Source organism: Daphnia pulicaria, chromosome 7 (genome assembly GCF_021234035.1).
Source record: "Daphnia pulicaria isolate SC F1-1A chromosome 7, SC_F0-13Bv2, whole genome shotgun sequence".
NCBI lineage: Eukaryota > Metazoa > Arthropoda > Branchiopoda > Diplostraca > Daphniidae > Daphnia > Daphnia pulicaria.
Genome location: NC_060919.1, coordinates 17208904 through 17223788, shown reverse-complemented (window position 1 = coordinate 17223788; position 14885 = coordinate 17208904). Strand labels below are relative to the sequence as shown.

Sequence of the window (14885 nt, the reverse complement as noted above, 5' to 3'; positions counted from 1 at the left end):
TTCTTATTTTTTTTCATATTTTAATGCTACGGTCAGGTGCGCTGCAGTCTGACGTTGCGCTACCTTGGGTGTAGTAATGGGTCTCTTGGAAGTAAGGTAGTAAAGAACTCCTAGTAAAGGAGTTCTATTTCAGGACATTTAAAATATTTAAAATTCAATGGAGTTCTACTTTCGGGCATGGAAATATTTTTTAAATCGTTGGAGTTCTATTGTCGCGTAGTGGAGTTCTACTGTCAGGCACTGGAGTTCTATTGTCGGGTATTTTAAATATTATTTAAAAAAAAGAGTTCTTATGTCTTTGGAGTTCTACTGTCGCATACAAAGAAATTTTTAAAAATTATTTAAAGTAAGTAAGTAATATTTTATGTAGGAATAGATAGCGCAACGTCAGATTGATTCTCTCTAAATTTATAGGAGTTGCTGAACAGCCTGAACTGCCTTACAGCCACAGGCAGGAAAATTATTGTTTTCTTCAGAAAATTGTAAGTTAAATTTTTTGTCTGGACCCCCATATCCCCAATCTCATCAGATTTATTTGTATGTGATGTGTAATCTGATTATTCATTTCTCGTTAGTCGTGATGTTATTAAGCTTCGGAAACAGAGTTAAGAATCCATCCGTTCCATACAGTCAAATGTGGTAATCGTGAGGGAATCTTTTGGCCGTCAGTAGGTGGCTAAAATGGATTGTCCCCCATCCACTAGGTGACGTGAGTGTCTTCGTCAAGACGAAATATTTGCCATTTGTTTCCGAGACGCTGACTGAAAGTGTTTTCCAAATTCATTACGAAATTGCGGTGTCGATCTACATTTTCAGCCATGAAATGTAATTGGTAATGCTAGTTTGTATTTCTTAAATTTAATTAATCTTAACGTTTCTGTCTGAATTTACAGGAAATCTGGCATATAATTTCACTTGGCCAAATAATGTGACCACTTGGGTCGAAACTGCTGTGCCGAAATGTCGGCCATTGTTAGCTGTACCTATTCGGCTGTACGTCTCATCTCGTGCAGAAACACTTCAGGAGCTAGTAAAGTAATTTTGTTGATAAATTTGCCTGCAATAATGCAATAGGTTTTATTAGTTTATGTTTAGGTCAGAGACGGATATCCTTTTGCTCAACTGTTGCAGAAATTGAGAACACAACAAAGTCTGAGCCTCATGGCTGTCGTATCATTAACCTGGTTTTGTTGCAGCTAGCTGGTAAAGGTTTGATGGGGGTCAAGTTGAGCAGCAGCTGCTGCATGCAGTTTATCAAGCTGGTGTTATCCAAAGTGTCACTGCAAGAAGACTTCATGAATTGGTAATTATATTGATATTATTGGTTGTAACTTGGCAAGTCTTGTGTTTTGTTTGTTTGTTTGTTTGTTTTATTTTTTATTCAACTCACAAGTTTAATTTGATGTGAAGTAGAAAGTTAGGATTCATATTTCCTCCTTCCAAATAATTGTTTCTGTTCAAAGATAACCATGTTGTTGGTCAGCTTCCACTGAGTTTTTTTTTCCCAATTTTCTTCCAATCAAACTAGAACACAAATTCCCTCTTAGTATTACCAAGTTTTTTTTAACATATTGGAAGTAGATGTACAGAATTCTTTCCTGGTTTCCATTTATTAATTAATTTTAAATTAAGTAAATTTTATTATCGGTACCTTTTTTTCACATTTCAAAATGTTATTGGTTCATTAATGTTCTTTTGCTTTGTAGGAGTTCATGGTCGGTTTGATGTTTATGGTGTTGCTGTTTGGTGTACAGTGGTTTTGCAGCCCTTTTCCAGTTGAGAGATGCTCTGAAATGGAGTTTGTGCAGACTTGCAGTTCAACATCACACTTAAATGTCTCGTTTGTCTATGTTGGTCTCCATGCTCTATGCATTGTTGAACAGTTGGATGTCGGTCTTATTTTATCGGTTGCATTTTGTCGATATGTCGTCTCTTGGTACCGGCGTTGAGGTAATGCTTGATGTTTCGTTCAGTTATAGACTTTTAATTAAAATCTCTATTCTTTTTTCAGTTGAATCGTTTGCTGCCGTTCCATAGACTTGATCCATTTGTAAAACTGAGGGGAGGTTGCTGAAATTAAAAACTCGTCAATAAATTATGTAGATGTAAACAAATTACAGGTGCATATCTGGGCTCCCTTCTTCAGTGGCCCCGTTTCCCTAACTAACCACTAACCAACGCCCTCCGGTGGTGACTCACTCGTTGCGACAACCAGGAGGAAGGGAGATGTCTGGTCGAACGGGGACTTGCAATAAGGCGCATGTTTCGATGAAATCTGTTGGAGGGTCATGAGTCTAAGCCGGAAGCCTACTATGATGCATTGCTCTCTTAAAAACTGTTCCTCGGCTCTCTTCGCTCTTTTTCCGGTTTCTCTTAACCATGGCCGGGTAATCTCCCTGGTCAAGTCAGTCGGACACTGTCTTCTCCTGCTTGACTGGCTGCATTTTGAACCGGATGGTCTGTTTAAATAAGAATTTAAATCTAGAACAACGCTTCCTTTGAGCGGCCCGGACAATCCTTAAGGGTTGCCACTCCATCGAGGCTTAAACGAGGGTACGTAATTACACGTTAGTCAAATTGCGAAAGCTACAAATTCAATTGTTTGTATTACCCAGATGACGCGGAGGTGTTGCCCATTGAGGGGTTTTGGTGAAAAGAAGTCACTGAACAAAACGCTAAACCAAATGAAAAAAATATTAAAAAAGGTAATGCTATACTATACGACATGAAGCTTTTGCTTTCGCAGAAAATAGTGTGAAATTCTTACTGCTTAGCAACGAAAACAAAGCGAGTGTCAAAACATTGTTTTACTTGCTCATACATTATTGTGGCAGAAACGCGTTGGTCATGTAACGGTGAATTTTTTTCTCTTTTGTTGATGCAACATCAAACGACACGCGATAGATTCCGGTGGTCATCAACTATTTAAGGTGGTAAAAAGACAGGGTAAGGTTAGCTCCTGAAAATGTTATTCATTTATGTAAAATAGCTGCTAGTAGGATCTCATTGTTGATTTGCGGTTACAAAATCCATAGGCCTAGAGTTCAGGTATTGTCATCATTCGATTTGCGTGTTAGATACTCCTAAATCAGTTGTGGAAATACGATTCCCTCCCCCCCCCGCTTCTCCTGAATGGTTACTAAGGATCATTTAAGTTAATTTTTGAGTTAAGCGTTGTGAACGCGTAGCGGACGAACTCTGACGGTCTATCGAGCTTTAGCGATTGTGTCAAATTTCTTATTTTATTTATTTTATTCAACCGTTTCATGAGAAGCTTCGGTTTGTATTTTTTAAAATTAATAATTAACCTTTTTTTAATCTCTATTTTAAGATTTTTTGCTCCGGTTGCAGGTGCAAGGGTCATGTGTTTGAAACTTAGATAAGGTTGCCGTAGAATATTTTCAAAAAAGCTGATTGTTGTTCAAACAGTTCGAAATTGAAGATTTATTCAGTCACTGAAGAAATGAGTCAAATGACTCAAATGCCAATTGGTATAAAGTGACTAAAGTTTAAGCCATTACCATTCATGATTTGATATTTATTTTGATATTGGTTTTTGTAGGCCCAACCCCAGCAACGTCAACCTGCAGAAAGAAAAAGGCCAATTTCCATGGCCTTCAGACTCGAAGGTCGCGGAGATAATTACGTAAAACTGGCATGGGGTGGTGTAGAGGTTGGGTGAGAATGACACGTGTTTCAACATTATCAAGCAGGTACAATAGCCGCAAGGGTAAGCTATTTGGTATTCATTTTGATATTGGTTATTGTAGACCCATCCCCGGCAAAGTCACCTGCAGAAGGAAAGGCCAGTTTGCATTTCAATCGAAGGCCATGGATATCATTACGTAAAAGGTGTCATGCAGTGGTAAGAGGTTGGGTGAGAACGGGACGTTTTGCATCATTATCAAGAAGGTAAAATAGCCACAAGGCTTAAGAGGAGGGGTGAGAAAAAGTCGTATAAAAGGCAAGAGAAAAGTCGACAGGGATCAGTCCCCTTCAGACAGATTGATCTGCCGCCATCCACACTAGAAGTAGTCGCAGTAGAGGTTTTCACCGACGGAAAAAGCATCTCCATTTGCAATATCTACCACTCAAGTCAGGAGAACGATGTGCAAGTTTTTGAAAATATCCTCAGAGATTTACCCCCAGACTCCACTCCTTTTCTGTGCGGAGACTTCAACAGCCACCACGAAATGTGGGGAGGAAAGAAAAACGACCACAAAGGGCTCAGTCTTGTATCTTTCATCGAAGAAAACGGGCTAGTTGCACTTAACGACGGGAACATAACGTACAGATCCAGTTCAGGAGCATCCTCCGTCCTAGACTTGACCATAACAACGCCAGATATTGCTACAAAGTGTAGTTGGTCGGTCGTATCTGAATCAACGTTCGGCAGCGATCACCACCCAGTAATGACAAACATCGCCATACCGGTCCCCGTGGAGCGCATCAACAACTCTAGGTGGAATTTTAAAAAAGCTGACTGGGTCGGCTTTGCTCAAACGTGCGCAGACTTATCCTACATGGACCTCTTCTCCACCGATATTGATGTTTTCAATGACAATGTGACTCACGCCATCATCCTAGCAGCCAGCAACCACATCCCAGTCGTGCGACAAGGTCACCACAAGCCGGGCGTCCCATGGTGGAATGCAGCGTGTGCAGACGCCATCAAAGAAAAAGAAAAGGCCTGGGTGAGAGCAAACGCATCAAGAAATCCAGACGACTACAAAATATACAGCACTTTACGTAACAAAAGCCGATCGGTGATGCGAAACACGAAGAAAGAGCACTGGCGAGCTCACTGTAGCACAATAAACAAGAACACAACGTCCCGTGATCTCTGGGAAAAAACCAACCAAATGCTGGGGCGAAACAACAAAACAAAACCGATCTCGGTGCTACTCGAAAAAAATGGGGCGTGTGTTACGGAGTCATCAGCAAAAGCCAACCTATTTGCAAAACACTACAAAGCAGTAAGCAGTGACACCAACCTTTCAGAGTCCTTTCTCCAACACCGCCGAATCTCCGAACAGTCCATGGAAGATGGTGAAGCGGACGAGCCGGACGGACGGATAGGAGACGCGGAAATGAATGCAGATTTCTCAATGGAAGAGCTGACGACCGCCCTAAAAGAAGCAAAAGATACAGCAGTGGGATGCGACCGAATATCTTTATCAATGCTACGCCACTTACCGGATACAGCACTACGTACGCTACTGGCCCTGTACAACGAGTCCTGGAAACAAGGCACGCTACCGAAAGGATGGAAGCACTCGCTGATCATCCCCTTGTTGAAGCCAAACAAAACTGCATCGAAACCGGAGTCATACCGGCCGATCTCGCTTACCCCGGTGCCATGCAAGGTCCTAGAGAGAATGATTAAGATCAGACTCTCTTGGTACCTTGAGAAAAATCTCCTCCTCGCCCCAAATCAAAGTGGTTTCCGACGAAACAGAGGGACTATGGACAATTTAGTGAGGCTCGAAAACTCGGTCCAATCAGCCCTAAACAACAAAGGATATGTGATGGCAGTCACGCTCGATCTTGAAAAAGCCTACGACATGATCTGGATAAAAGGACTAATTTACAAGCTCAAAAAACTCGGCATAAGAGGGAACATGCTCAAGTGGATTACCTCCTTTTTGGTCGGTCGGACAGCACAAGTATCGTTAAATGGAACTCGGTCCGAGCTCTTCTCCTGCCTAAACGGCACACCACAAGGAAGTGTCATCAGCCCGTTATTGTTCATTATCCTCATTAACGACATTGCCAAGAAACGCCGCTCCTGTATGTCGGGAATGTACGCCGATGACATCTTCATCTGGCAGAAGCACCGAAACTTAAACTTCCTGAGAAAGAAAGTAGAAAAGGACACACAAGATGTTATCGTCGAGCTCAGACTATGGGGCTTCCTAGTTTCGGCAGCAAAAACCGGAGCAATAGTTTTTTCCAAGCGGAACATACCCGAAAATTTGAGCATCACAGTAGACGGAGCTAGCATCCAAGTGCAAAAGTCAATCAAACTACTGGGCATGACACTCGACAGCAAACTAAATTGGTGCAAACAAATAGACGACGTCGTCAGCAAGTGCTCAAAAGTTTTAAATTTACTACGCCTCATTTCTGGAACGAAATGGGGCGCACACGCAAAGCCCATGCTACAAATCTACCAGGCCCTGATCCGCTCAAAACTCGACTATGGAGGAGAACTCATCGAGTCCGCCTCTATCACAGCAAAGAAAAAACTGGACAAAATCCAAGCACAAGCGCTGAGAACAGTGGTGGGTGCGCCAAGGGACACTGCAACAGAAGCCCTGCTACGAGAGACGGGCGAAATGCCCTTGCACCTTAGGAGAAATCTCGCCAGCGTCAAACATTATTTAAGGTGCTACGAGGTGAAGTCTGACCTGCTAGCAGAAAAAGAAGAGTGGTTCAAAAACGCCAAGCAGTGTTTTCTCTCCAGAGTCGAGTCCGTGACAAACACCTTGGACCATCATCCGAAATCAGCCGAGAAATTATCCATCAGCAAGCACCCGCCATGGCAGGCTCTGCTTCCAGAAGTTACGACGTACACACCAAACGACCTGAAATGGCAAAATGTGGTCCACATTTACACAGACGCAGCAAAATCAAAAGACGGGCGATGTGCTGTTGCCTTTGTGGTACCAGAAAAAGTCATCGTTGAACAGAAGCGTCTGGTGGACGGTTTGGCGACAGCAAAGTGCGAACTCGTAGCAATACACCTGGCAGTAAAGTGGGCAGAAGCACACGCAACACTAGGGAGCTTTGTTATCCTAACAGACTCAAAAAAGGCATTGCAGATACTCAACTCAAGTAGTGAAAACAACAGTGTCAAAACAAGCACCGTGGACACCTGGCGAGCACTCTCCAGAGCTGGCACAACTGTCAGCTTTTCGTGGGTAAAAGGACACAGTGGAATATCCGGTAACGAGCAAGCTGATCGTGCTGCCAAAAATGGGCTGGAACTAAAACCCAGCCTCAGCTGCAGAAGAGACACAAACGACATCCGTGAAAACGTTGAAGACCTCCTCCTGAAAAAATGGCAAGGCCTCTGGGACAAGCCAAAAACGGAATGTGGACGTTTCACCCACAGACACAGTCCAGTCGTGTCAAGAATCGCCTCCCTGTTCGGCCAGTCAAGAAGTGAGCAAGTGTTCTTATCGCAGATTCGCCTCGATATGCTGCCGCTAAACTATCGTCTGTTCAAACGAAAAAAACATCCGACCGGTCTCTGCAGCAACTGCGACGCCGAAGAAAAAGAAAATGTCGAACACGTACTGCTGGCCTGCCCGGCGTACGCAAAGAAGCGAGAAGAAATGGTGAACGTAGTGAGCGAAAACACTCCCACACTGCAAGAGCTGCTTAATTTCAACGACGAGGTAACTCTCAAAGCCGCTTTGGACTTCTTTAATGCCATAGGCATCAAAGCCCGACTCGGTTTCTAGCAAGAGAAACCAAAAACCTAAAGCCGGTGCCCAGCATTCTCCCTAAAACGCATGTGCAAGTGGCGTAAATAGGCCTGCCGGCCTGAAAACGTCAATCCCCATCTCCAAAAAACCAACCAACCGACAGGGATCAGTCGAGCGAGTATCTCCGACACGGCAACAACTGCATTCTTCGTGGTAATATCAGTTCGCAATCATGGGTAAATGTTCATTTTTATTTCGAGTCAGAAATGGTAAATCTATTCTATCTTTGTTATTAGTTGTTGATACGACTAGTAGTTACATTCGAAAAATAATATCCAATTGTTTATTGCATAGTTAATTATGGTGTTGTGTTGCTGTTGGGTGTTGTATCGTTGATGTCGACCACGAGAGAAAATCTTACAAAAGGAAAGAGAAAGGGCAACAGAAGTCAATCGAGTGAGCATATCCGACCTGCAACTAACTACAACTGCATGCTTCGTCGTATTATCAGGTCGCAATTACGGGTAAATATTCTGTATTTCTACGCTGAATTTTGTATCAATTTTTATTTTTTTCTATTTGATCATATGCCCGTTATTATTGAATATTGTCTAGTTATCTATGGCGTCGTGCAGCTATTGGTTGTTTCGTCAATATCTGGGTGGTCCACTGGTGCGCTGATGCCCCTGGGTATGGCGGATACCAAACCGCAACGCCGCCGCCTTACTACACAACAACATATGCAACGACCAGTTACTACACCGAGGTTGCAGTTAGGTTTACAGTTGCACAACCAAGGGTCCAGGTACACCACAGCTCATTCTGCTCCGAGCTACTACACCGAAGGCCAGAAGTTTTATTCTTCCCCGAGCTACCCTACCAAATCGCATGTGCACATCTCCGAGGCTCCTAAGTACTAAACCACAAACTACACCGGCACCTGAGACTACACAACTACGTATGCTGTCCCAATTACTACACCAAGGCTCCAAAGTACAACAGCATTAAGGCACCGGACTACTAAACGACTGTAGGCTTCCCCAACCTACGATACCGGGGCTCCAGCTCGTTACACCACCAAAGCGGTCGAACACAGGAGCGCCCAAGTATGTTAGAAATCAGTCGAGTGAGCATCTCCGCCACCCAACACGGCAGCTCTAAAGTTTCGAATCAACTTCGTTTCAAACGGTGGTACGGCAAAGAGCAAAGGTGAGCTCTTTATTATTGTAATCTTGTGGGATGTGTACTAATGACATGTTTTTCTTTCTAGTCTCTTTTTCGAAGAAGACGAAATCTATTGCAATATCTTTAAGATAGCGGCGGCGTTGCAGTCGTACGTTGACACCGCGTCGTTAAACTTGACATTGTTGGTCGCAAAGCCGAACTTCATGATGGCCGTACCATCACCTACGACAAGCCTTGTTGCCACAGGTAAACATTTTATGCTCAACGAAATTCGTCTTTAAAAGTCTCAATGATTACACCTTTCACCTTTATGGAATGTTGAATAACTTTTATAATCTTCCTACTAGATAGTATCTGAGATCCTATTTAAACTGCTAGCCATTTTTTTCTGTGGTTACGAATCACTTAAAAAATTTCTTTCATTTTCTTGCTAGGTGGTAAACGAAAATCTTTGCCAATCCTTGAGCGGTGTCCCTAAAGATGTCCACGAGCAAGTGACGCTGTTCCGCAACATTCATGACCCAGTCCTCCCTAACTATTTGAGCCAATGGACTTCCGAGAACGTGGAAGCGACAGACGTTAATGTGATGCCCAAAGCTAATGTAGAGGGTGTAAGTTTGGAAGCCAACAATTTAATTAAGGTCAATGCAACATTGATCTTAAACGATGGTCAAAAGGTAAACAGTTATCTCAGATACAAGTCTTGGCAACGTTTATTAAATCTAAAAATTACTCCATCTTAGTAAAACTGACCGTATTGTCGCTACTGCCGGTTTGAACGCAAACACGGATTTGGCTGTTCTTCTGATTTGGAAATAGATTCCAATTTCGGTGGTTATCGAGTCGATGCTGAGCTTGAAGCAAGATCGAACGTCCAGTTGGTAAGAATCCTTGAACATTTTTCATTTCATATTGATTGTAATACTTGTGATTAAAAATTAACCAACATTGACTGCTCTGATGTTGTTAGGTAGTTGGTAGATATGAAGTTCTTGTTCAATTAGATTCTAATTATTGGTTTTGGACTTTATTTTTTATTAGGATGGAGATGCTGCGTTTTTTTGTGATAGAAAATTGGGTCATCATCGTATGAAACATCACCACCATGCTGTTGTATCAAGGCGATTGGCTGGAGAGAAGAATACTGGCAACGAAACATGGATGAATAACTGCAGTGCGCTGTCCCCAAGTGCATTCTTCGTCGTATTATTTGTACGCAATCGGGTAAATATTCTGTTACATGGAGTTTGCCAGTTATTTAATATTAATGTTCCAATTATTTACCGCTTAGTTAACTACAGTGTCGTGCTGTTGTACCGTTGATCACTGGGTTGACCTGGTGTAATCATGTCTCCTGGGTATGGCGGATACCGAACTGTAACGCCGCCGCCTTACTACACAATAACAGCTACGCAATTACCAGTTACTAGACCACCAAGGCACCAGGGTATTACACCACACCTTATGATGCTCCAAGCTACTACACCGAAGCCCTGAAGTTCAACTCTGCCCCGAGTTACATGAACGAAGAGGTCGAGTACTACACCATAGTTTCCAAGTACTACACCATCCAGGTATTGGATTGCTACAAGACTACGTATGCTGCTCCAGCCTACTCTACCGAGGCTTCCAAGTACTACTCTGTTCCCAGCTACTACACCGAAGCTCCAGCTTATTACTTCACCAATGCTTTTGAGAACTACACCTAATCGCATAAATACTACTCTGCCCCGAGCTACGCAACTACAACGGAGGCGGACCAGTATTATGCAGCAAATTTACTACTCCTAGCTACTACACCGAAAAGGTCGAATATTACGCAACCGCGTAATATTCCACAGTTTACTACACCGAGAAACCAAAGGATATTTCAGTCATATGTAGTTACTTGTCACTGGTATTATTGTTCTTCATTGAGAAAATAAAGATATTAATGCGGGTAAACATCTTATACTCAAAGCCTATTTTAACCTTGCCATGTTTCCTATACGATTTGTAGAAGAAAACTTAAACGTAGGAAAATTTAAAAGGAATTTTATTGACCCACCTTCACCCACAATTCCACCACACATTTTACAGACACATATAAACATACATCCATACACTTAAGTTAACCCGTTGGCTGCCACGCCATACAACCCGTAGGTTGTTCTCTACTATTCTACGTGCCACGTCTGAAGGATCCATGACCATAGTGGGACTTGCCATTGCTGACAAGTCCGGGCTGACACGGTGACAGACGAATCCATCACCGCATCGACAAGGGGGAACTGGTGCATTGCCTGATAACAGGCGCCTTGCGGCAAATTTTGGACTGGTGCGACACTCCGACCCCGCGGCATGAAAACCAGGAGGCCGACCAGCGCACGCAGACCGTGCTGGGAGAACAAAGGCGTGGCAGACAACGGGTTAACTAACACTAACACAAACGCAATAATTCCAACAATACGATGATCCACTTTGATGATGAGTCTCGGTGACGGTGGCGATTGTCATTTTCCGTTTTCCATTGCCAGAAGTATTTTGTTGGCGCATTCTAAATCAGATTTTAAAAAATTGGATAGGATTAAAATACAATACACGCAACCTAAATGTGAGTAACTTGTAAATGATGAACTTACATCCATTCACTCCACCGAGTTTCGTTCGCACCAGCAGAAGGGGCAACATCCGACGGAGACTTGTGACGATTTTTAAAGATGAGAAAATCCATCTTCTCGACGTCTCCTCTGCATTACCTGAATAAAGACAAACAATTCTTATTAAGTGACATGCCAATAAAAGTTACATAATAGTCACATAATACATATAAGGTCATTGATCTGTTTTGTTTGCTCAAAACTTCAAAAGGCACGCTTTAATTTACTTAAAATCTACCTAACAATATCGAGAACTGAACACATAACATAGCTCACTTGCTAGTCTTCACAAAAAAAATCCGGAAGTATACCGGAAGTAACCACAGCGCCTCAACCATTGAGCTGTCGTCAAATTAAACCACATATTCGTGATCTCCATGAAATTTGGGGTCGATTAGGTGTGATTTAAACGAAATCCAAAATTTGGTCAAAATCGAGAATTTTCCTGAACTATAGTTCAGGAAAATTCTCAAAACCGGAAGTACGCGTACGTAAAAAACAGAACATGAACTTTACCACAAATTTAACGAGGATCACGAATATGTGTTTCTTTTGTGCGTCAAATCAATATTTACTGAACTAATGACTGAAATGAGTAAACCGGAAGTAGAAAAAAAAGCAATTTTTGAAAATTTAACACGTGAGCTTTGTTGCTGGAATAGTTATCGTCAGTTATCACTAAATATTTCAACAAAATAACTGCCAATAAATGTTTAAAAAGATGTTCAAAGTAACTAAAACTGACTGTTATGACAGCTGCAAATTTTCAAAAAGCCATCTAGCGTTACAAAAAAGAAACGTCCAAGTAAAACTTTGTTTGCGCGCAAGAAGGGTCTGATTTTGGAATTATTACACAGACACCGAGTTTAACGCAACTAGATTATTAGTAGATAATCTACGAAAGTAAGTCAATTGTCGGGTACCTGGGCATTATCCCGTGGTGATTAACTGCAGGTGTGTAACAGCAAAGGGTAGTGACCACTGAAGTGTTCCAACTCGTCGGTAAAGTAAGACAAGTTGTAGCAGCAAAAGCAGAGAAGCTAGATGAGCGTACATCGGGAAGATATAAGGATGGAGCAGAACGTTGCTGGATGTCCCTCTTCCTTCATGGACAGCATTGGCTTAAGGATCTATTACGTGCTCTGTAAAACAAATGTATTGCATTAATGAAAATATAACAGTTAATAAAGCATTTCAATCTTTCAAGCTTATCACGAGTTCACGACTCACGAGAAATGAATGACATCACATACAAATAAATCTAATGAGATTGGGGGTATGGGGGGTCGAAACAATAAAATTAAACTTACAATTTTCTGAAGAAAAGAATCATTTTCCTGTCTGTGGCTGTAGCAGCAACGGTTATCTGTGTTTGAGTGAGAGTTCCAATTAACTTTGGCTGACTTTGGCATCAAACAGTCATGTGGAATCTAAAGAAAATATTCCAATATGAATGCAATAGACTAAAGTTAATTGCTACCTACTGCTTGAGTAAAAAATTCAGATAAATACAACACATGTGATATGTGCATAGGCCTACCAGCAATAAAAGAACGCGATTAGAAACCCTTCGTAACTCTTAAAAATTTAAATAACTAAAAATCATAAAAAACAACAAAAAATCACCTGTAGATGGTACACGGAAAAGTAAATTAAAGTATGTGTAATTAAAAAACAAAACATTAAAATCAAGTGGTAGCAACATTGATTCATTTAACTGAACAAAATTTATATTTAACATAGCAAACTAATTTGGCCAAAAAGTTATGGATCCCCAAGTAACAAAAAGTGCGGCTAGAAAGGACGAGAGTAAGTTGACACTATGGTTATCTAGCCAGGGAGATCCGCAAATTTTTTTTACACCTTGACGCGGATGTTCTACTAAGACTCCAGTTTTTTCGTCAATACCTGGCAATCATAAAGTATGACAAAATGGCTTTCGCAATATTTTCCAAACTTTTACTTACCAGAGAACTGACAAGTAGCTCCAAGAAAGGAGTCAATAAGACTTCCAATCAGTCCACCAAACAATCCCGTAAAGATAAGGGGCCATTGGCTGATGTTAACTTCTAGAATGTCGCCATCCAAGCGAAAAAGAAGAGCAATGTAATAGGCTACACCAACTGCAAGCCCACCAAGAGCACTCATTAAAACACCTATTAAGGTAATACCGCCGTTGGTCCCTTAAAAAAATTGTTTAAATGTCAGTTAAGAAAGTTACGCTTTAAAACAATTTTACCACGAGGTACGGGTTTCCAAGTTGTCACTAATCGTGGTGTAGCGTCAGTCATCACTGTTCCGAATTCAGATGCCCAAGTGTCCCCGTTTGCGCAAGATATTGTACCTGAAGCCATAGTTAATTTCGCACATTATTTAGAACAGACACAGCAAGAGTAATTGGGTTTACTAAGAATAGCGATTGAAAGCCATGACTGCCGGTAATGATGGCGAAAATCAATCGGATGTTCTCCAGATCCAGATTCGATAAAATAGATAACACCGAGGTAAGCAGCAACTCCACCATTGCAAACGACCTGAATCCAATTTCTTTGGCCACCTAAATGAATTTAAATGCATGCTCCAGAACATATTTTCTTTTGGCTGTTGGTTTTGATAATTGAACAAATTACCCTTTTTGAAATCTTCTTCTAATGATTTTTTATTTTCACTTCTGAATTTGGTTGCCCATGAAGAAGAAATGAAAAACATCATCAGGCTGGCTAAAAAGGCATAGCTGGTAATGGTTAGAATAAAACCAACACAATATCCTAAATAGATTTGTTTGACAATTAGATTTTTTAATAACAGAATTAAAAGATTGACATTTTACAGATCAAATATATAAGATTACCTAGGATAGCTCCACTCAAATTAAGGCTTTGCTTCTGGAGACCCCTATACGATATGATGGCAGGAACTAAAGTTGCGCTGAACCATCTTAAAGGAGAAGTATCAGAAACATCTTTGGTAAAATGATTTGATACACAATTATTATCAACTTGAATGTGGTGTAAATAATGTTAAACATTTTGATTACCATCTGCACTAAGATAGTTTGAGCGTATGTTACCAAATATCCAAAGTGCCAGTGAAATTGGAATAATAACCAGACCAATAATAACTGGCTTAAGAAAAATTGTACTCGGCACTAATTTTGTATGCTCCAATTTGTTCATTTTGAAAGAAAAATTACTTTTTTTCAGAGGCTGTTGGAAATAAAGAAGGTAAAGAATTATTACGTGTCATACAAACGTTAGTAAATCCTGAAGCTACAAACCCGACATTCAGAGTTGTTGAAGAATTCTTATCAAGACGAACAACTCCCAAGCCACTTCCTGGTAGACAAAACATACGTTTAAATTAGTGTTTTGATACGTGGGATCGTCCTACAGTTTCTGATTGGTGAGCAGTCAGCTGTAAACAAGGTATGAGATTGGAATGACAGGAGGACACTATTTACAGCTACAGCAGCCCTACAAACTAGATTTTCGGCAAAGAACGATCGACACGCACCAAGCGGATTGAATATAAAACTATCATGTTAAATGAATTAGAAATTTATGATTTGTTCCCGTTTGTTTTAGTTGCGCACAAAACACGGGTCAGTATCCAAAAATTTATTTAGGGA

At 41.2% G+C, this 14885-nt stretch overlaps 2 protein-coding genes and 4 long non-coding RNA genes across 7 annotated transcripts; 3 read left to right on the top strand and 3 right to left on the bottom strand.

Moving 5' to 3' along the window:
* Positions 1–462: 462 nt before the first annotated feature.
* Positions 463–3808, top strand: LOC124349174. Its single transcript, XR_006920182.1, has 9 exons — positions 463–482; positions 673–832; positions 894–1035; positions 1096–1303; positions 1707–1950; positions 2012–2553; positions 2616–2705; positions 3563–3713; positions 3771–3808. It is a non-coding gene; the product is annotated as an uncharacterized LOC124349174 (long non-coding RNA).
* A 1410-nt stretch (positions 3809–5218) lies between these two features.
* LOC124349206 lies at positions 5219–6772 on the bottom strand. 2 transcript variants are annotated; one of them, XR_006920226.1, is made up of 4 exons: positions 6670–6772; positions 6411–6587; positions 5639–5852; positions 5219–5569 (listed from the first exon to the last, which is right to left on the bottom strand). It is a non-coding gene; the product is annotated as an uncharacterized LOC124349206 (long non-coding RNA). The 2 variants fall into 2 exon arrangements; XR_006920225.1 differs by having other exon boundaries at positions 5219–5507.
* Positions 5521–7605, top strand: LOC124348913. Its single transcript, XM_046799312.1, has 2 exons — positions 5521–7403; positions 7470–7605. The coding sequence occupies exons 1-2, from the start codon at positions 5529–5531 to the stop codon at positions 7488–7490; spliced, it is 1896 nt and encodes a 631-aa protein (XP_046655268.1). The 5' UTR covers positions 5521–5528; the 3' UTR covers positions 7491–7605.
* An 869-nt stretch (positions 7606–8474) lies between these two features.
* On the top strand, positions 8475–10272 carry LOC124349164. The gene is made up of 6 exons (XR_006920157.1): positions 8475–8642; positions 8704–8864; positions 9053–9295; positions 9362–9499; positions 9660–9842; positions 9910–10272. It is a non-coding gene; the product is annotated as an uncharacterized LOC124349164 (long non-coding RNA).
* A 613-nt stretch (positions 10273–10885) lies between these two features.
* LOC124349194 lies at positions 10886–12404 on the bottom strand. Its single transcript, XR_006920210.1, has 3 exons — positions 12181–12404; positions 11240–11356; positions 10886–11154 (listed from the first exon to the last, which is right to left on the bottom strand). It is a non-coding gene; the product is annotated as an uncharacterized LOC124349194 (long non-coding RNA).
* Positions 12405–12905: 501 nt separating this feature from the next.
* On the bottom strand, positions 12906–14756 carry LOC124349034 (transmembrane protein 19-like). Its single transcript, XM_046799526.1, has 8 exons — positions 14535–14756; positions 14295–14463; positions 14109–14219; positions 13888–14025; positions 13665–13814; positions 13497–13601; positions 13225–13440; positions 12906–13165 (listed from the first exon to the last, which is right to left on the bottom strand). The coding sequence occupies exons 2-8, from the start codon at positions 14431–14433 to the stop codon at positions 13005–13007; spliced, it is 1020 nt and encodes a 339-aa protein (XP_046655482.1). The 5' UTR covers positions 14434–14463; positions 14535–14756; the 3' UTR covers positions 12906–13004.
* Positions 14757–14885: the final 129 nt, after the last annotated feature.

Bases quoted from the DNA above. Each gene is read 5' to 3' on its own strand.
- LOC124348913 (XM_046799312.1), top strand. From the start codon at position 5,529: ATGGCAGTCACGCTCGATCTTGAAAAAGCCTACGACATGATCTGGATA. The intron at 7,404-7,469 runs GTAACTCTCAAA...CTCGGTTTCTAG, and splicing joins TGCTTAATTTCAACGACGAG to CAAGAGAAACCAAAAACCTA.
- LOC124349034 (XM_046799526.1), bottom strand. From the start codon at position 14,433: ATGAACAAATTGGAGCATACAAAATTAGTGCCGAGTACAATTTTTCTT. The intron at 13,815-13,887 runs GTAATTTGTTCA...AAATTCATTTAG, and splicing joins AGAAGAAGATTTCAAAAAGG to GTGGCCAAAGAAATTGGATT. The intron at 13,441-13,496 runs GTAAAATTGTTT...AATTTTTTTAAG, and splicing joins TTGGAAACCCGTACCTCGTG to GGACCAACGGCGGTATTACC.